General features: G+C 28.1%; 1 protein-coding gene and 2 long non-coding RNA genes across 3 annotated transcripts in view; 1 reads left to right on the top strand and 2 right to left on the bottom strand.

Moving 5' to 3' along the window:
* Window positions 1–861: 861 nt before the first annotated feature.
* LOC147806035 (uncharacterized) lies at window positions 862–7,227 on the top strand. The gene is made up of 4 exons (XM_087149504.1): window positions 862–1,125; window positions 2,710–4,571; window positions 4,674–6,003; window positions 7,126–7,227. Exons 1-4 carry the CDS (start codon window positions 862–864, stop codon window positions 7,225–7,227), a joined length of 3,558 nt encoding a protein of 1,185 aa, XP_087005630.1.
* A 1,196-nt stretch (window positions 7,228–8,423) lies between these two features.
* On the bottom strand, window positions 8,424–14,583 carry LOC139425529 (uncharacterized). The gene is made up of 2 exons (XR_011636713.2): window positions 14,459–14,583; window positions 8,424–11,327 (listed from the first exon to the last, which is right to left on the bottom strand). It is a non-coding gene; the product is annotated as an uncharacterized LOC139425529 (long non-coding RNA).
* Window positions 14,584–15,077: 494 nt separating this feature from the next.
* The window catches only part of LOC139425530 (uncharacterized), a 100,226-nt gene continuing 92,600 nt past the window's right edge, over window positions 15,078–22,703 (bottom strand). Inside the window, exon 3 of the long non-coding RNA XR_011636714.2 lies at window positions 15,078–17,512. This is a non-coding gene — a long non-coding RNA (uncharacterized LOC139425530). The remainder of the gene's footprint in view (window positions 17,513–22,703) is intronic.

Below are 22,703 nucleotides of genomic sequence, written 5' to 3'. Positions count from 1 at the left end.
ATGGTGTCGTAGGATCCAATGAAATCGTTGACAATTTGAGCGTTGACATTTGAAAACAAGTTTTAAGTTCAAATGGATTAACCAGCCAATCAGAAACGGGAACATTTTTAAATCAGAAATTTTTAATTATATGAACTTATGAGCGAGCTACAAATCTTTATATAACATAAAAACAGAATGGTCTAACAGTTTTCCATTGCTGTCGGTGGAATTTTATTAGCCGGAAAATCACATAATAGAATCCTGTTTTCCCAGATTAATTTCCATATATTTTTTCAGGATACATCAGGATAAAATTTACAAAAATCAAAAAAGTATAGTTTTCTTATAAAATATTTTTGCATTCCTAATTTGAAGGTATTTTAACTGCAATATTTATCTTCCTTATTTTACTCTGCTGTTATTACGTTTTGATTTTGATTGTTTTCTAAAATAAGAGTTTAAAATTTGAAGAGTTTTTTCTTTATTATAATGTAATTCTACGATATTACCTTAATACGCTACATTTTAAAATAAACTTATTTAAATCGGTGCCTGAATTTATTAGCTGTTTTACAATTGTTATTGCTTGGTGCAAATTACATTAATATAGTTGTTAAGAACTGCCACGAGGCGGCGCTCATATCATAAAACACATTATTATTCAGTTGCCATTCAACTCTAGAACAGAGAACATCTCTTGTTACTCAAAATGATCTTGTCAATTTTATGTTATTAAGTTTCAAAATAAATGTTTATGTTTGTTACAGTCCGCTACTTTATAGCTCAATATATCACGAACACTAAACAAAAAGTGGTCATCGCCGAGCACGAAGACAAACCGAACGCTTGTGGAAATTGAGTACGAAATCGAAACGAACAATGGCTTTGGAGCAAATAACAGTATTTAACCGAAAACGGGGTTATATACGAGGACAATTGACAAGGATTGAAAATGCACTTCAGCAAAATACTGATTTACCTGTAGACAATACGGACATCACTCAAAAATTATCAACTTTGGATAAACTTAGAACAAAGTTAGAGGATCTACGCAGCGAATGCTATTCTACTTTGTCGGATGAGGATTTGCCAGATTTTGAAGAAAGTTTAGATGGGCTGCAAATTGACCTCGAAACATGCGAGGTAAGCTTTCAAAAACTTTTAAATCCAAATTCTAATTCAAATGAAAATAGTTCGTCCTCTGGTAACTGTAAACTAAAATTACCGTCAATTAATCTTCCCGAATTTTCAGGTTTATATGTTGAATGGTTGTCATTCAAAACGCAATTTATGTCTTTAATTGACGATAACAAACAGTTGTCAGAACAACAAAAATTGTTTTACCTTCAGTCGGCACTTAAGGGTAACGCTAAACAATTAATTACGGTAAATGATACGTACAACAGTTTATTCGAAGCATTGAAAAAACGATTTGAAAATACACGGTTGCTAATTATGAGTCATATTGGTGAAATATTTAATTTTTCTAAAGTTAAATGTGAATCTGCGTCTAGTTTAAGACAGATGCTCGATAAAATTGAAAGTAATTTGCGATCATTAAAACAACTAGAATTAGAAACGAACCCTCTTTGCGAAGCAATATTAATTTATATAATTATTCAAAGAATTGATATTGACTCACGTAAATTATACGAAATGGAATTGGGTTCGGAATTACCGAGTTGGGAAAAATTTACGGAATTCTTAACTAAAAGATGTCAAGCACTAGAAAATGTAAACAGAAATTCAGGCGAATTTAAACGGGAACCAACCCCGAAATTCAAAACTCTAATGGTGAAAAACGAAAACAAAAATAATTGTTTATTAGGATGCATGGAATCCCACCCTATTTTCAGATGTAAAAAGTTTATCGATTCTAACGCAGATGATAGATTAAAATGTGTTGTAAGGAATAAATTATGCTTTAATTGTCTCGGATTTCACACAATGTCTAAATGTAAGAAAATTCATTTAAAATGTAAATCTTGTAACAAGAATCATAGTACAATGTTACACGGAGCGAACTTTTTCTTCGATAGACAAAATCAAAACAAAAATGAGGGTGTGGCGCCAATGAGCAGGGAAGAAAGAAATAATTCAGTTTCGGAACAAGAAGTTACGCAATCACAAATGCAAAATGAAATTAATAACAAACCGCAAGAGGCACCATGTTTATATTCTTTTAATGTAAATAAAAACGTTCTTCTTTCTACAGTGAAAGTTAAAATATTGCAATCGAACGGAAAATATTTGCATTTAATAGGGCTATGCGATTCTGGAAGTATGAAATCTCTAATTACTGAAGAGGCAGCTAATTTATTGGGTTTAAAAAGATCGCGTTGTAGGTCAAATTTAATAGGATTAAAAAATACAGTATTTCCGATAACTGAGAAGATTTATTCGCGTATAAGTAATGATGAGGAATCATTTAGTAAGGAACTCGAATTGTTAATCTTGCCAGAAATAGCCGGAAATGTTCCTTCGGAAGAAATAAATATTTCTAATTTGAATTTACCCGAAAACGTTAAGTACGCTAATCCTAATTTTTATTTACCGCAAAAAATATCGATTCTTTTAGGAGGAGACGTATTTTATGAATTGTTAAAAGGAAATCAAATTCGATTAAGGGGTAATTCTATTATTTTAATTGAAACAGTTTTCGGGTGGATGGTTACAGGTTCGATCCCCTCTACACACCCACATGATTCCAAATGTTATTTCATACAGAACAATGTTGATGAAGGGTTAAATAAATTTTGGGAATTAGAGTCAATTGGGATAGTTCCAAATGATAATACAGATGAGGAAAGTACTGCTTTAGCTCTCTTTAAAAATTCTGTAGATTACAAAGAAGGGAGGTATCAAGTTGGGCTACCATGGAAACATGATTTTAGGGAATTAAACGATAACTTAACTGTAGCCAGAGGACGGCTAGATCATTTGATTAGAAAATTTGAGAGACGCTCAGAACTGTATGAAGATTATCGTGAAATTCTGAAAGACTATGAAAATCAAGGCATCATAGAGAAGGTCCCAAGAGACAAAGTACAAACAGATAAACCGCTATTTTATCTACCATTTTCCATGGTTTACAGAGAATCAGTCAGTTCTAGTAAACGAATAGTTTTTGATGCCAGCTCACATGAAGAAGGTGAACTTTCCTTAAATGACTGTTTATACGCAGGACTTAGCCTAAATCCCCTGATATTTAACATGCTTATATTTTTTCGTTTGAATGCTGTGGTGATCTTAGCAGATATCGAAAAAGCGTTCCTTCAAATATCGTTGAATGAGACAGATCGAAATGCAGTGAGATTTCTTTTTCCAAGTTCGAATCCGGCCATAAGTGAGCAGTATGACATAAATATTTTTAGATTTTGCAGAGTTCTTTTTGGTGTCAACGCTAGTCCCTTCTTGCTTTCTGCCACAATTAAGGAACATATCAAAAAATATCAAGAGTTGCATCCCGCTACGACGAATATGCTCAATGAATGTCTATATGTCGACGACTTCATAGGAGCTCTCGACGACGTGAAATCTGCCTTTCAGATGTCGGACGAAGCCAAGAAAATTATGGCAGAAGCAAGCATGAATCTGTGTAAATGGAGTTCAAACAGCAAGGAACTAGTACAATTATGGAAGGATTGCGGGTTCGAAACCCATCCCATTCATTCGAAAGCCAATCCAGCTGCCAATTTACACAAAGTTCTAGGACTGCCATGGCATGTGCATGAAGACTACATCTCTGTAGAACTGAAAGACTTGCTTAAATTCGATGGAAAAGAAAGCATTACTAAAAGAATTGTTTTAAGAACTATCGGAAAACTGTTCGACATATTGGGTTTTCTTAGTCCGTACACAATAAGACTCAAGTGTTTACTCCAAGACTTGTGGCTTAGAAAGTGTCCGTGGGATACGGAACTTCCACCAGACATTCGCCAACAATTTATTCAGTGGAGGTCTGAGTTGTCTGACATTTCTAAATTACAAGTTCCTAGAATGATTCTAGACTCCAGTCTAGATGATGCCAAGGTACTTCAAATTCATGTATTTTCGGATGCCAGCCAAAAAGCATACGGAACAACAGTGTACCTAAGAGTGAAGTACTGTGACAAAATCACAGTTAATCTTATAGCATCAAAGAGTCGTGTTGCTCCATTAAAGAAACTGACTCTTCCAAAACTAGAACTAATGGGTGCATTACTTGCAACCAGACTCGCCAAAGAAATAGAACAGATTGTAAAACGAAAAGGATCCCCGACAGTTCATTTTTGGACAGATTCCCAGATCGCATTGTTCTGGATCAAAGGACCTCATAATAAATGGAAACAGTTTGTTTCCAATCGAGTGAAAGAGATTCAAGCCCTTAGCAATCCTGAATCTTGGTCACACGTTCCCGGTAAACTCAACATTGCTGACATTCTTACGAGAGGAGTTAGTGCAGAAGTTCTTCTGAAAAATGAGGCCTGGTGGTCAGGTCCCGAGTTTTTAAGAAAAGATGAGATTTCAGTGTTTGAGTGCACTAATTCTATTGCTGAAAACTCTTACCTTTCAGAGTTAAAAAAAGGTTCCTCTGTTGAAGAGGATATGTGTTTTGCTTTAACTAATCAAAATGTTATGTTTTATAATTACCTACTTAAACTTACCAATAATTTTTCTAAACTTGTTCGTATAGTTTCATATATTTTTAGATTTATCTATAACTGTAAAAATCCAAAGAACAAGGCAGGTAGGTATTTAGATTTTGAAGAATTGAACAAATCCGAAACTTTTCTCTTAAAATTTGCCCAAAGTGAATATTTAGAAGAATTGAATGCTTTAATGAAAGGTGAGAATGTGAAAGGTAAAAGTAAATTGTCTTCTCTTAATTGTTTTATTGATAAAAAGGGTCTCATACGTGTTGGAGGTCGAATTGTAAATTCAAGTGCTAATGATTATACTAAACATCCAATTGTCCTTCCAGCAAAACATCCCTTAACCTATATGATTGTACATTATTTTCATTTGAAATATTTACATGTCGGAGCACAAACTTTATTGTACTTAATACGTCAAAAATATTGGCCTGTGAACGGCAGAAATTTGTGCAGGTTGGTAATACACAATTGTGTTACGTGCACAAAAAACAAACCAGTTTTAGAGCAACAATTAATGGGTCAGTTACCTAAAGAACGAATCGAACCTTCTCCTCCATTTACCATAACAGGTATTGATTTTTGTGGACCATTTTATATAAAATTTAAAGGACAAAGGAAAGGTGTTTTAAATAAGATATATGTTGCAATTTATGTATGTTTCTGTACTAAATCAATACATTTAGATTTTGTAAGTGACTTAACATCAACAGGGTTTATAGCTAGCTTGAAAAGATTTTTTTCTAGAAGAGGTAAGGCCTCTAAAATTTTCACTGACAATGGACGAAATTTCGTGGGTGCAGACGCTGAACTGAAACGGCTTTTCAAAATTATTAATTCACCAGATGAACCTTTGGCTCAATATTTTGCCGAGGAAAAAATTGATTGGCATTATAACCCCCCAAGATCACCAAATTTTGGAGGATTATATGAAGCCGGCGTTAAATCTTTTAAATTCCACCTAAAACGGATAGCGGGAAACTCCAATTTTACTTTGGAAGAATTCATTACAGTTTTAGCAGAGATTGAAGGAGTATTAAACTCCAGGCCATTGACTCCATTGTCAGCTGATTTCGAAAACTTTGATACCCTAACACCTGGGCATTTTCTTATTGGGAGACCCATCACTTCCATTACAGAACCCCAACTTGCAGATATCAATGAAAATAGACTCAGTAAATGGGAAAAGATTTCTAAAATTTCTCAAAAAATTTGGAGACTTTGGAAGAGAGATTATTTAAGTAATCTCCAAGAACGCCACAAATGGCAGTTCAGTAAGGATAATGTTAAAATTGGAACTTTAGTGTTGGTGAAAGAAGAGAATTTGCCGGCAACTAAATGGTTAACAGGAAGAATTGAGGAAATATTTAAGGGAAGTGATGGGAAGGTAAGAGTTGTAAATATACGTTTGCCACAAGGCAATATACTTAAAAGATCAGTACGCAACATTTGTATTTTACCTATATATTAATTCTTGTGTTAAAATTTTCATTATAATTGTAAAGTTGAAATTACGTGTATGTATATTTGATGTTTTGTATGAATATTGTCAATTTTTCATTTTATTTTATTATGTAATAAGCATTGTAATTAATAATGATTGGATTTAAACATCCAATCGGCGGGGAGTGTTAAGAACTGCCACGAGGCGGCGCTCATATCATAAAACACATTATTATTCAGTTGCCATTCAACTCTAGAACAGAGAACATCTCTTGTTACTCAAAATGATCTTGTCAATTTTATGTTATTAAGTTTCAAAATAAATGTTTATGTTTGTTACAGTCCGCTACTTTATAGCTCAATATATCACGAACACTAAACAATAGTATTAAAAATTACAGATAAAGAGATTCATTAAAATGTTATATGCTCGAGCACAAATTACATGTCCAGCTTCATGCACAAATTACATGTAATGTATGAGCCTGTTCGGTAAACAGAAATATTAATTTAGTGCAAGGTTAGAATTTCGGCCAGAAAATTATGTTTATAGAGAACACTGGAAAAAAGCTGGAGAAACTGGACGAGATGGAAGAAACTGTATATTACAAATTCAAGAATTGTTTCAATTCAAACAAAAAAAAATTAACATGGTACGAAGTAAAACATTTTTTATACTTTGAAAAAACACACTGTTTTCATATTATTTCAGTTTTACACAGAATTTAAAACCTATTATATTTTATTTTTAAATGGAATTATGTTAAACTTATTTTCCTGAATAAATAAATAGGAAATTAATACTAATATAGATTGAACCAATATCGTTTACGTGTTACGCAAAACAATATTTTTATTAGCCGTGTTTTCCTTAAGATTTAGCTCATTAAAGATAATCATTGTTATAAAAAATATTAAGTATAGACATGGACATCTTTATAATTTAATGTATAGCAATTAACTACGATTAATGATGGGTCAGATAATTTTACTTACAATCAATCTTTAAGAAGATATAAAATAATGAATGATGAAACTAAAATCGATATTTTCATTTTAATTTTAGCTTATCGTTAATGAATTATCAAGCTTTGCTATAAAAACTGATAAACTTCAGCAAACATTTAAGACTATTATCATAGTGCATTCCAGAACAAATCATCGCTAAATTAATGCTTTATCGTTTTTTTTTATTTAATGGAATTATGGGACACTTAATATTCTGTAATTAGAAAACTTTTTTCTTATTTAAAGCAAATAGCCTGACCACACGTATATTCAGAGATATCTTCACTATCTAGTGGTATTCATTTTTTTTAGAAAAAGGAATTAAACTCTAAGAAAATTGCCGAAAGTTAATTATTGAAAGTAATTTCATTCAAGCCTGTATTAAAATAATTGACAAAAATTCTGGCAAGTTAGACAAGCTTAGTAGAAAGGCAAAAGAATCTACAATGCTTGTAAAAATTAAACTAGTTTCGTTGAACTAAAAATATATTTGAATAATTTATATTAGTTGGTTGGCTTAATAACACGTAGAAAAAAATTAGGAAAATTACCGTACTATATGGTGATGATATTTCCAGCAACAACATAATTCTGGTTAATGAAACCAAACTATAAGATATTCAAACCATTAATTTGGTAATTTTTCCGATTCATGTGGTAACGGTTTACTAGAAATTCTAGTTTTTAAAATTATAAGTTCTTATTACCACACATATAGCAGAAAATATAAAACTGAATAGTAAATTTGGCCGAATAAAAGGTTTTTATGTCGTTCTCTAAAATATCATGATAACATTACCAAGTTTTACCACATCTGATATTAAAAAACCATATTTAATAGTTCATTTTACCAAAATCATTACCAAAGTGCTTCGGTAAAAATTAACGAGCTTTTTTAGTGTTCCCATTCACCCAGGAAGATGGAAAATTTACCACATTTAGGTAGATGTGACCATACTTTGTTTCTTAGTGAAGAAAAGAATTATAATTTGTATTGTAATGAAATAATAATAATATACATTAAAAATAATTATGCAAGGGACATTTTTGAAAATTTAATTCATGTAATAATTATACACATTTCAGAACAAACTTTCAAATAAATTAAATTTTTTTTCCTCATGTAATAACATAAATTAAAATAAACAAAAAAAGATTGCAATAATAAATAGTATAAAATACTCAAAGCGAAATCGAAATATTTACTTAGTGGCTACAAAATAATTCACGAGTAGTGAAAATGGAAAATTAAAACTTACGTTTTGAAGATAAAACTTTTTTCAAATTACATTCTTGTTAAATGACTTATAAAAACGGTTAACGTTACAACAAAATGAAATTTTTAAAAAAAAGTCATGATTTGCAACATTTTATTTCATAAAACATAGCTACAAACTTCTACAACAAGAAGAAAAATTCTTTAAAATGTCTTCTTTTAGTGTCTAACTTAAAACATATAAGTCAGAAACTTAAAACATAAGCTTGAAAATTTAACAATTTACCACTATAATACCATATATATAGTACCAAGATAATATACAAATTATAAAAGACTACACATCACTTTTTGAAGTCAAAAATTATTTTAGAATTTTATTAACAACGAATAAATAAACATATCAAAACCAAATCAATTTCAAGCCACGTGTAGACACTAATTTGATGTTGCAATCGATAAATTCAACAAAATATTTTTAAATGTCATCCTATTTTAACACATAATCAGTCACTAAAAGAAACTTATGGTATTTGAAAATATTTAGAATTCTACTAATATTCAACTTTCACAAAATTATAATCATGTGAACGAAAACCAACTGTTTTATTGATCTACTTTTTTTTTTCAAAAATAATAAATGCAAATATAAAAAATCTAAAAGCGCTTTAGGTTTATGTAATGAGTTAAAAATTACAGATATAAACAAAATATAACGGGTTTTGATTCATGTCTTTCAAAAGAACATGATAATATACAAATTAAAAAACAAATATTTAATTAAAATAAGTAAAAACACAGCTGTAAATTTTATTTATTCTAAAATATTACTATTTTAAAAAATAAATTCTGGAAAATCACTGATAATATTAATATAGTATGAATACTATTTTCTGGAAATGATATTTAAATTATTTTACAAGCAAAAAAAAAATTTGCGATAGAAAGTATAGTTAAAACAATTTTTAATTGGTTAAAAACCTACTACTTTAAACGGTCACTGAAGCAAACATTTAACACTCTTCAAGTGCTTTGTTTTCGTTGCAGGTTTCCGTAAAATATAACGGATTACAATTAATCATCATTTACAATTACAATAATGATAGTGATTGTAAAAGGAATCATGATCGCGAATAACTATGATCTACGATTACAAGTAATTATTATTTCATATAACTTCAGTCAGATATCACGATACAATTGTAAGTAATCGTTGCTTAAGTAATCAGTTACCTTTATGATCAGTCATCTATTAGCTGATTGCTTACAATTAATCGTTGTATGTGTAATCATTTACCTTTTGCTTACTTCTCCCTTTGAATCATATAAAAATCTGATTAATTAATAATAATTATTTTATTTTTTATCATTATGTTCAGCAAAATATATTGATTAAAAAATTAAGAGATACACATAAAAAATTAAAATACAACTAAATAAAACTACAAATGAACTACACTTTACAGAATTCATTTATTACAGGTAATTTACTTTTCTTAAGGAAAACATATGTATTCAAAATACAGAAACATGTTTATCGAAATAAAATAACACTTTTTTTCACCTTTTAATATTTCAATTACATTATCATTTCATTTATCTTAATTGAAAGTTAAATATTTAAAATAAAAATGTTTATCTTTCGAACTTATGTTTGAGGAGGAAAATCCTTAATTGTTTTTTGTTTCAATTTAATAACCTATTTCAAAGTCAGCAAAAGGATGTTTTTACATTTAACATAAAAAATTAATAAATTATGAAAAATTGAATATTTCATTTATTAAATATGAAAATAAAACAGCACTAATATTAGAAATGCCAACTACTACAATATTTTTTCGTATCTTCAATGGATTTAATTAAATATTGCATGCGAAATTTGAAACGTACGAAATAATTACATTTTTTGATTACCTACATTTTTTTTATTCTCTTCGCTAATTTTTTATTTTATTTTTTCCAATCAAAAATTAAAAATTCTTACATTTTTTCTTACGCAAAGATTATTTCTTAGGAATAATTAACGAAGTTTGAAAAAATCCATTTGTCTACAGATATAGTTTATAATTAAGAATAAAAAGCTAAGAAAATGACAACAAATTGTCGTAAGATGTCATAATCAATTATAAATGACATTTGATCTTAGTTTCAAAAGAAACTTTAATTACTTGAATAATTACCTCGTTACAAACACACTCTCAGAAAGAAAGAAAAATTGTCACTTATTCATGTCACATTCAACAATTTTTGAGCAGTATTTCGTTAGTTAAAAAATCGTTTCGTCCCGAAATCACGTGATTTGTGGCGAACTGCGAGCTCGCAAATATGACAAAAGTGTTTCCTCAACTAGGAACCTCACCGTAGAGCATTGTGGAAGGTTGTTAACTAAAATGACAAAACTATAATGAAGATAAGACGATTGGAATGATTAAATATTTCTTAACTTTTGATGAAATTCATTTCCCCGAGATAGTTATTTCGTCACTTAGATGAAATGTTCGCTCAGAGCACATACCAGGAAACAGTCTCATAAAATCTGAGTATCCGTTTTGTGAATTTTATTTTCAGCAAGAAGAAAAAATATAGCTTAAGGAACAACATTTGTAATTTAATATTAGTACAAAAATAATACAACAAATTAAGAACGGGAAACTAATTCCGATACAACGGAAAAGCACGGTTAGAAGTTGGCATTCCTACAATACAATAAAATCATGAAGAAATTGCTTTAATTTCAAATAATGCAGTTAAAAATATTTAGTAAAATAGATAATAAAAATATATAGCATACCAAAATAAATGATTTCCAAGCAAAGTAAGACAAGATTAAAAATGTTAAATAACTTAAAACAATGAACAGTTAAAGCAGCATGCAGAAAGAAGTATAGAAGTTAGTCGCTCATATCATGGTTCTAGAGGGTGCATTTACAAATGTCTATGTATAATGCACCTCTGGAACGAAGATACAGACGAAACAGAAAATATATCCTTAACCATGCAAAATGAGGAAACCAAGTATATCCAAAGCCATGCATAAGAGAGAGCTGTAAAAGCAAGCAAAACTTCATATAGCCAACTACCGCTAAAGAATATTTTCTTTCTTTTTTTACTTTGATTTTATGAATGAGAAAAAAAGGGGGAAAGGAAATGCTAAGTGCAATGATGACTAAAGAAAATTATAAAAGATATCATCCATGAAAAAATTTATCAAAATAATACATTTAAGTTGCACTTGAGCTGCTGCCCAATGGACTAATAGCGACGGTCTGGGAAACACCCCTGAAAATGTTCCGAAAACATGCAATCACAATTTCGATCTTCTACAGAGCGGATGGCTTCCCTCTTTGGTAGCCCGAAACCTACGCGCGAAGCCGAGAACGAGGACCATTACTGCACACCCTCGGTCTGAACGCAGGCTGATCTGAGTGGTCACCCACCCGCTTACTGACGGCAGCCAGTGATACTTGACTTAGGTGTTCTACTGGAAACCGTGTTTTTACGATCAGTCCATTGCGGGACCATTTATGCCAAGGGCTAATTGGAAAATTCGAAGTCGACGTCAATTAAAAATGTACTAAGTTAATTGGGCAAGTCTTCCGTCATTTCTATTCACCCTGATATCTTTAAGCTGATTACAATCAGCTCATATACTCTAACGCTAATTCGAAATCATTCGAAAAATTGGCCATCTTAAATTTTCTTATGCTTATTAATGAGCTCCGCTAACTCGTTAAATAGAGTAGTGAGAAGTATATTGAATCATCTTAAAATATATTATTAAAATATGGAAAAACTAATGCATTAGTCCTTAATATTTTTAGGCTCATTGCGTATGGCTCATAATATATCAAGCTAATTGAGCAATGAATGATATATTCTCGAATTAACCTAAGACCTCTAACTGTTGTGCTGAGCAAAATATATTGGTAACACTTCCAAGTAACTAAGTACTGGTAACAAAAAGGCGAAATTTTTAATTAGAAATTAAATATATGTGCCATAGGCTATTTTAATTTAACCGTTATTGAAATATATACACATTAAGATTTACACCCAATCAACATCACGATGGCGGGTCCTGTTCTATTGCGACCTGCGGTACATTTGAATAAATTTATTAAAAGACTAATAGATTTAACTTATACTTTATTGTCAGAAGCATACTTTTCTACATATTCCACAGTTTCAAAAGTCTCTAGCTGTGGGAGTCATGTTCTTAACTATGTAATTACATTATTTAAAGATGCGGCATTTTCTTTTTTTATGCTTGCTCTATTAGACCAGATATAAAATTATATCATTGGATCTGAAATTCAAGGTTATTTTATTCTAACGTCATCGGTGTTGTCATAGTAACGATGAGGCTCGGTAATTGAAGTATGATATGCGGAAACGTTTCCCGGAATGATCAAAAAGATTTTTACTTTGAGACGAGTAAATATGTTAATTCATTTCCAGAAAACGAAGCGGTGTTATCTACGTAAAGTTTTTTTTTTCCTTAAAAAAAGGTTTTCTCATGAAAAGGATTTTTAAATACATTGTGTGTCGCTAATGGTTTGAAAGTAGAAATATGAATAGATGGGTATGACCACTAAATTTTGCAGACAAAATACTGATTTTTAAAGGCTTAGGATTATTATTTTTATTTTGAGTTCATTGATATCAACATTCAGTGTTATTTACAACACTCAGATAATAATTTCCGCAAACTAAATAACGAAGTTAATCAACGGAACAAAAAAATAGCCAGGAAATGCTAAGCTTGGGGCAATATAATGATAAACCCTGTTTTTAAAGTGTTAAGGAGGGAATTTTTGGTGAAAAACAACAACTAAATTTTAATGTAGGCTATAAAATGTTGCCACGGATTGTGTTATTAATAGAAATTCTGAAAACTTGTTAAGTACTTATCTAGAAACTGTAAAAAGGATGGAGTAAATATTCAACCTTTTGAAAAAGTGCGTCTTAATATTTTATTGAGGAAAGAAAGCATTTTGACAATAATAAGATTTAAAACACTAGGGCATCAAATAGTTCGAATACTATTAAAAGAAGCTTTGAAAATTTAGTTCTAATCCTTTTTTGGAATAATTTGAATACTATTAGAAAAAACTTTGCAAATTTAGTTCCAATCTCTATTTGGATAATTAGATTATCAGAAGAAGCTTTGCAAATTTAATTTTAATCTTTATTTGGAATGGTATAAATAGATAACCAACAAGGGATATTTTATTTTTACATAAAATAAGAATTCATTAATTTATTAAACGATATCTAGTTGTAAAGGTCATACGGCAACATAAAGTCTTAAAATTCAATTCCAAACTCTTATTCAAAATAGTAAGGGAAAAAAACGAATTCATTGAAAACTTAATATTTTACGCTCCATACAAGCTTTGAATGAAATTAAATTATTTTAATTGAAATAAAAATTAATTTCGTATTCTGTTCTCTTTATTTTGCATGAACAATGAAATAATTATAAACGTTCAAAATTGAGGTATTTAAAGAAAGGATTCGTTCAATTAAATCAACCTACATAGTGTAACCAAATCATATTCTAATTAGTTACCATGAAAGCAATCATTCTCAAAAATAGTTTTTTGTTCATTATTTATTTATTCCATGCTGGAAAACGTTTCTTTATCGTTTATATTTTATTTTTCTTAAAATATTCAAATTGATCTTTAATTGTAATAGAACTACACAAAACTTTTTCTTGAAATTTTCCTCGAACTTAAACGCATAAGGATATTCTCAAATTACATTTTTTAAGTTTTGATATTATTTTAATAGGGTATTGGGTGAAATTTATTCCAGATTAGGCTTTATATTATTGTATCATTAAAATTAATGAAAAATATGAAAGATAGAAACGAAATATGGTATTGTAATACAATACATAATTATATTAAACAAAATCCCTATATGCATTTCTCTGATAAAATATCTAGTGAAAATATACTGAACATTTACAGATAAAAATCATTCTAACGAAGCCAATTAATGTTTGTAAAACTATCTCACTGGCAAAGATCTACCTAGCTTTTTTAGCCATGAATTAAGTCACTTAGAGGATTTGTACGCGGAAATAGCGTGCCATTTATAATTAGAAGCAAACCTATTGCTAGAAGGTAGAACACAAGAAAAATATACTTTGGAAGTATTAACTTACTTGAGATAAAGAGTCGAGCCAGCTGCTTCTGACGTCACTGAGGGACTATGACGTGGCAGATGACGTCACACAAGTTCCACTGAGATACCACCAGCTGTGTTCACAGAAAGCAAACGGCACTTGTGAACGCAGGGAGGCTCTCGGCAGAAGAAGTGCTTTTTAATTTCTCCATAGTCACTGTCAGACTAGATGCATTCTTGCAGTTTTATATAAACAAGATAGTATTCAGTGAGATCCTTTATCTATGACATGTGGGAAAAAACATACATACATAATAACAAAATATCAAATTTATTATAATTATGATATCTCTTGTTTCTTTTTTTTTCCCCACCTACCCTCAGACTATTCATTCCGCCTTTTTTTTGCCTCAGAAATAATTAGTAAACTTAAATAATAACTAGGTAGTAGAAAATATTAGCAATTACTAAATCAACAAATTCATGTTAGAGTACGTTTTTAAACTAGCTAATAAAATCATTGTATATTTTTTATTTATATTTAATGTTCCTTAAGAGTTTCTTCATCTGTTAATAAATACTAAAACTGATAGTAAATAATATTGAATACGGCGAAAATGCAGTTTAGTGGGAAAAATTTAATTACGGAAAAAAAATACTTTCTTTTTTTTTTGATGAAATAAATTTTGTTTTATATGAGAGTAGGAGTTCTGTTTCAAGTACTTTTTACTTAAAGTATTTCAATAGTTTGGTTGGATTCAAGTGTAAATAGACAGTGGGAGAGACACCTTTATAGTAGAATCGTAATATTGAGTCCTGAGTTTAATTTTCTTAATATCACTTAATTAAATTTCCAAAAAAAATAAATGAATAAATAAAAAGATAGTTAATAAATTTAAATTCTTACATATTTATTGATACCGATTATGCAGGTTCGGTGTTTATTTAAAATTATCATTTTAAATAAAGATTAATAAATTATGAAAAAATAATTAAAAATATCATTTTTTTAAATCACTTAATCACACATATTTTTTGTTAACTATCAACCAAAAAAATATATACATTAACGAACGATAAATATAGTTTTCCTTCGATTAAATTAAATTTTTTGTTTATTAAATTACAATTTTTTTACATCCTAAATTTTTTTATACGGCAATATCTTTGCGCAAATGTATCATACGGAATGAACAGAAACTCATTTAACGGAATGCATTACACAAAAAATAACTATGAAATTGGAAAAAATTTAAATGCTTTTGTTAAAATTTCAAATAATTCAAAAAACATGGAAAAAAATTTGAGGTGTCTATGAGCATTATTTAAAAAGTTATGAGCCAGTTTGGACAACATTTTTAAATGCTTTTTCACATGAATTATTTCGCGTTTAAATGTTATTTAAATCATAAAATATATTTGTCTTTTGAAGATAGAGCTTTGAAGTAAAATATTTCATTATTACAACGATACAATTAGTAAAACTGTGTACGGAGTACGCGTTTTAAAAATGATTACATTTTTCACAACATTGTGATCAATATTTCATTAATTGTTTCGTACACAACCGTACATTTTTTTTAAATAGTTCTACAAACAAATTACTGCACAGTAGTCGATGTACTAATTAGATAAAAAGAACTTTCAAAACAATGCCAAAATAAAAAAAGTGTTCATATCTAAAAATAAATAATTATTTTTAAACAAACAAAACAAATAATTTTGGTAAAAGATTATTGAATTTCAAATTTTTAACATTTAAGTAAAATTCTCATTAGTTTAAAAAGTATCCAGGTACTTAAATCCTTCAATTCCTATAAAGTCAAGCTTTTATATTTAGGTGCATAGGAGATCACAAAATTTTGAAAACTACAAAACACAAATGTTTATGGCATAGGAAAATAAAATACAATTGTGAATGCAAAATAGATAATTTTTCAGCTTCGCGATATTGATTTTGTATATAAAAGAGCATCATATCACTTGGTTAAAAATAGATCTCAATATTGATTTGAAAGGAGAATTGATTCCTGAAGTTTGTATAACCTTTAAAGTAAAAAGCTTTTAAAGAGTTCACTCGAAAGGAAAAGAATTTATTAATTAATACGTTATATTTTAAGAGAGAGCGAATTTTATTAGCATATTTAGGACAGATTACATTTCATTTGATTACTTAATAAAAATTCAAAACTATTTTTATTAAATGATACAACTAAATTAGATTACAGAAATATTTACATTCTATTTTATTGTAGTTTTGTTAAATTTTTTTTTTCAATGCTTAATTTCATTACCTACTAAAATAGTTTAGGTGGGAGTACTTCCCTGGTACTTTTTTGAAAACTTTATTTATTAATTTCATTCGTTGAAAAATTATTTAAGCAACTTTTTACCTAATTATTAGAATTTACGACAGAATATTAAAAGAAATAACATAGTAATATAATATACTCTCAGATTTTACAATTTCTAGACCAACAGCGTGATGTCTGCAATGTGGTCATGTTTGCGCAAAGGCCGCCTTTACTAACCAGACAAGCTGGAACCTATCGATCTGAAGCAAAACGAATTTTAAGCCGCAGACGGAGATAGAACCTCACTCCTTCAAAAATAACAACTCAGTGCCTTAGCGACTTCAAAAAATATAAGATTATAAATTATTCGATTATTAAATATTTTCATAATTGTATTCAAATCAATTATACTATTTATTAAGCCTTGTTTCCAAATTTTAAACCACAATTATTTTGAAACTATACAAAAAGTCCCCTTTTATTAAACTAACCCTGGTATGGAAAAAAATTAAAAAATGATAGAAAAAGTTATAAATAAAAAAATAGCAGTTTTATATAATAAAATTCACAAACTATCGAATGTTGGCTTTAAAGAAATATAATTAATTCCTTTCATGTAAACAGAGCTAGCAAGTTAAATGGTCACACTAATAATGCTTAAATTAACGTTATTAAAATAAAAAAGTTAGGATACTTTCATAAAAAAGTATCTTTTAACAATACCAGTTTCAAATAAATAAACTAAGTATTTAAAATACTTACCGTCATTGAATTAAAGAGCAGAAGCAGAATGAATATTCCTAAAAATAAAACACAAAATTAATTCATACATAAACAATAAATAAACAGCATTGTGAGCATACATAGCACCTAAAGTTTCTATCTATTTAATAATAATTAATATAAATTAAATATATAATTGTTAAAATACTATAATTTAAGAACAATAAAAATAACATAATTTGACTTAATTAAATATTATAATATAAAATGCACAAACATTAAAACTATAACTGATAATAAATTATAAATAACAGTGAAATGAAATGTTATAATGATAATCAATGTTCTGTATACACCATTCTTTCCGTTATTTCGGGTAGACGTAATACAATTTTTAACATTCAACTGAAGCGTTTGGAATAAAAAGTTTTTATTAACGACAAGCGTTAGTTTAGAACTTCCGATTTCACTTATTAAAGGTAATTCCGCTTTACGAAAAATTGACGTAATCACCTGATTATGAACAAATTCCAATATTAAGTAAAAATAATGCAATGATCTACTCTGTATTACTAAATTGTTAAATCACATTTTCAAAACATGTTTCTAAAAAAAGCAGAAATGTTTAAAAAACAGCAATCAAATTAGGTTTAAAGGGAAAACTACACGTTTGCAAACAAATAGGTTTTTGTTAAAAATTACCAATTTGCGTCCATAAAATAAAGATAATTTAAACTTAGCAATTCAAAAGAATTTTACAGAATTTAGAAGGGGAAAAACTTTAATAATAATTTATTTCATAATTAAATTTAAGCTAGAACATCACACAAATTATTCAAATATTTTATAAGTAAATAATTATTAGAAAATATTAAAATGTTATTGAAAAGGAGCCTTAACTAAATATTATTTTGGAGAAAAACTACATAATACTTTTATTAATTTATTTTATTTTACGTTTGTATTTATTTTACGTTTGAATTCTGAATTAATGTATATATACAAAAATGTAAACGGTGTTAAAAGCAAAAATAACTTCTTTTTAAATATTTTGAAAATCAATTAATTCGATATTTAGTTCATTAATACAATTTCTTTTACTTAAATGCTTTAAAAACTGCCTTCATTACATTTAGATCGGAAGTTTTGGGCGTATCCTTCACACATTTAATCAATCAATTTAACAATTTCCAGAGAATGGCAATTTAAAAACTCAACTGATTGTTAAAACAAATATTTTAAGTTTTTATATTTTGGAAACAACTCGTCTGAATTTCATGACATAATTTAGAATTAAGATAGATAAAAGTATTGCCAGGTACCAAAATTTAGAAGGAAAAAAAATAAAAGAAAGTTAATAAAGACTAAAGAAAAATAATTGTTTCACGTGAGAGCGTTTTATAACTAATATTGGAAATTTCAAATCTATTGGTAAAAAGTAGATTAACGAAAACAAACCATTAAATTTTCTAAAATACAAAAAAAACTCGATAAATTATCATTATTATAGAAGTATGTACATTACTTACTGTTGCAGATTTTGTTAAAATTCGAATATTTTGCAAAATGCCCAAATTTGATTAACAAGAATTTTGTTCTCGTGTTTTTTTTATTTCTTTTTCTTTTTTTTTTTTTTTTTTTTTTTTAACAAAACTTCCATTCATTATAAATGAAAATCTGATCACTCAGTAACTATATTTACCCTTCTATCATAACATCAAAATATGAACTTAGACTAAAAAAACCTAACAGATTAAATGTTTGCAACTAATTCATAATATTTTTAAGAACTTAATTACCACTTGCGAAATATTATCTTTCCTTTTTATTTATTCATTTTTTGGACAGTTTCTACATAAGAATATTTTTTTTTAAAAAAATAATAAAAGAAATAAACAAAGCAAGTTAAAGCATTTAAACATTTTCGCAAAAAAAGCAAGTGCAAAATATTAAAAAAAAAATTTGCGTTAGCAATTTATTTCAATAAAAACTAATATAATGAATTACTACAATTAAAATATATGTTTGTCTGTAAGTATTTTCATTTTATATAGCACAATTATTTTTTAATAGATAAGAAATTAATAATATACGACGATTCCAAGTTAGTTTACACAAAAAAACAATGAATGGAGAAAATAGAATATTAAAATTACTGTATCAGCGAAATAAAATTGGAAGAAAAAATTACACAGCAGAAGATTATACAGCAACTAATAATGTACGCAAAACTTCAATTGTAATGATGAATCACTTTTATTATTACTGAATGCCGCTTTATTATTTAACTCACATGACTAATTTCCTCGAATAGCGATAATGGATAATAACATGCCAAAAGAATATTCCTATTTTCATGCATGGCACGTACATCCTAACTCATTCAATCAAAGAAAACATAAATCATAAAAGATCCGAGGTACGAGTTTTTTTCTCTCCCCAAAATCAGGTAAAAATTTGAGCGATTCCGACTCCGTTGGAATAAAACAGCGGTTCCCAAATGGTGTTCGGGGAACTCTAGAGCAGTGATTTCAAATTTTTTTTGGTTACGGGATCGAGCTTCTTTTGGCGGACCCCGACTTTAAAATAAAGCTCACTAGCAACTGTTAATATACTAATAAAATAAAAATATGAATTAATTTAGAAGAAGTTTTAACTGTTTCAGAAACAAGTCTTAAAATTTGTTTTTAAAATAGGCAGATGAATTCGGAGGTATATAGTAGTTTCCAGTTTAGCAGTTGCTGTCGTATGCGTACGTTGAAATTGATTAAAATAAGCTGAATTATGTTTCCTTTTTAAAAAAAAATTTTTAAACTGTAATAAACAGTGAAAAATGGTTATCAACAAAATAGATTTCCTTATTCTTGAATTTGATTATTTTATTTTGAATTGTCAAGTTTGAAGATACTGATGCAATTATTTGTAAATGCATATTCTTTTCGTAATTCTTTTTCGTTTTCGTATTTTTTTAGAACAATATATTGATATTTAAATTTCGTTATTTCCTTTTTCATTGGCATTTTACTTAAATAATTTCATAACATTAACCAAAATATTAAATAAATAACAGATTATGCAATAAAAACATAGTTACGGGTCTTAAAAATCATAATTAGTTAAAAAATATCCTAACTCAAATAATCCCGGTAACTTTTCACGGAACCGTAACACCTCCAGACCACCATTTTGGGAACCGCTGTCCAAGGGTTCCCAAAATGGTGGAAGAGTGAAATGAGTTAGTACTCTTATTTATAACCAGCGATGAATATTGAAATCACCGATTATATTTAGATACAATCTATAATTATTCATAATTTGTTTAACTTTTCGGTTGCCTTGATGAGGTTATTTCAAGTAAAATGCCGATGAAATGGAAATTGTATTTTTTAAAAGAAACTTTAATATTTCTAATAACAATATATTGAATAAATTATGAAAAGAACGAGCATTTGTAAGATATTGCATTGTTCACCCCATTGCACTTTCCATATCAAAATAAAACAATCCTTTAAGAAAGAAATATGTTTCCTTAATAAACTATTTTCAATAGCAGTTTTCACCTCGGAGGAAGCTATAATTAGACTTGTTTTATTCATTGTTTAATAGCAAAGATAATTTTCTAAAGTATTTTTCAAACTAAGTTTAAAATTCAAATAAAATTTTATTGATGCTACAGTATTTACATCTTTCTAAATAATTATTAAATAAGACTAAATTTACTAAACTACTTAAAGATCAAAATCCAAATTTATTCAAATATTTTTAAAGATTTATTCGAGTATAATTATTGCATAAGCATTTAGGCTGATCACGATAAAAAGAAGTGTTTTTTTCCCACCAAATGTTTAAAAAACTTTGTAAAACAAAGATGGACAAATCGTAAAAGGTTATTTAAAATTATTTTTTAAAAGTACGGAAAGAAATGGCAATTGAAAATAATTAGGGTATAGGATTTATTTGTTTTATATTTTTGTTTTTACTGATATAATATCCAGATTTGCTAACTTTTCAAACTAGATATTTATAATTTTAAGTACAGAACAACAGAGATATATACAGTTGACGCTGCAAAATTCCTTTTTAACGTTTATTTTCAAAGTAATTCTCTGTAAGTATATAATACTAAAAAAATTATGCTGGAATTCATTATTAAATAAAAAAATAACTCATAAATAAAGCTACTAAATTAAAAATTATACTTTATACTTCAATATAAAATGATAATATTAAAATGATTACTTAGAATAAAAAAATTTCTAATTTTTTTTACACACAGCATTTCTGATTAAGTTCATCTTCTTTTGCTTCACTCATTCATTTATTTATTTATTTATTTTCTAAAAATAAGTTTTAGAGTAGCTTGTCTGAAGGGGAAAAGTTAGGATTTTTTTAGAATTATCTTTTTAGAATTGTTTAATTAGTTGAAGAAAATATCGTAGATTAATTCCGAACAACAAAATTTCAAAACCTTTCGTTTTAAGAAGAAGAAAAAACTTACTTTAAACAGATTATTGTAGAAATTCTTAAACCGCGTTACTCAACCGTAAAACCATAATCTTGGCTATACGACAGGAAATCGTATTAATTAAGGAAAAATCGTAATCGTTGACACCCACCTTTGTAGAATCAATTTTAGAACATTATCACAATCACTTCAACTTTGTTATTAATAAACAAATATGTAAACTAAAATTTTAATTATAAATTAATTAAAAATATGCTCAGCAAATAACAGTATTATTAAAGAAAAAATACAATTCAATTTATGCTCATAAAATTAATTTTAATTTTTGTTAATTCCGTAATAGTTGAAAATAGATTTAACCTAGGTTACCTACTTTAGACAAATATCAGAAAAATAAATTTAAGTTAATAATAATAAGAGGTTAAAATAAATTCAAAAATAAATACTAGGCTAAAATAAAAATAAATAAATTTAAATAAAATGCCTCTTCAGAGGCTTTACCACTAAATCAGTGTAGTATTCCAAAGCACTTAAAAAGGTAATAAATTCGTAGCAATAGATAACCATAAGTTTTTTTCAACTTTTTGGCAACATCAATTGAAGGTATTCCAAAGCGTCACGAATCATAAGTTCGATACAAAAGTCGAGCTTCTAAAACTACTCTTTATAAAGGCCAATCTAAAGATTCCAAAGTTTATAGATAAAACGCTACAACAGTGATAAGTGATTTGAAACAATGCAGGTCGCGAGTATTGTGGTTTAACGCTTGTATTCTTTAATCAGGGCTAAGAGCTTTGTTTCAA

This window comes from Parasteatoda tepidariorum, chromosome 8 (assembly GCF_982258835.1).
Source record: "Parasteatoda tepidariorum strain Cologne lab strain chromosome 8, Ptep-v5.0, whole genome shotgun sequence".
Classification (NCBI taxonomy): Eukaryota; Metazoa; Arthropoda; class Arachnida; order Araneae; family Theridiidae; genus Parasteatoda; species Parasteatoda tepidariorum.
Note: the sequence above shows the minus strand (reverse complement) of the source record. Positions and strands in the feature narration are given on the sequence as shown.

Coding starts and splice junctions, on each gene's coding strand:
- LOC147806035 (XM_087149504.1), top strand. CDS start 862: ATGGCTTTGGAGCAAATAACAGTATTTAACCGAAAACGGGGTTATATA. Junction 1,126..2,709: donor TTGACCTCGAAACATGCGAG/GTAAGCTTTCAA, acceptor TATTTCATACAG/AACAATGTTGATGAAGGGTT. Junction 6,004..7,125: donor TTAAGGGAAGTGATGGGAAG/GTAAGAGTTGTA, acceptor TTTTAATTTTAG/CTTATCGTTAATGAATTATC.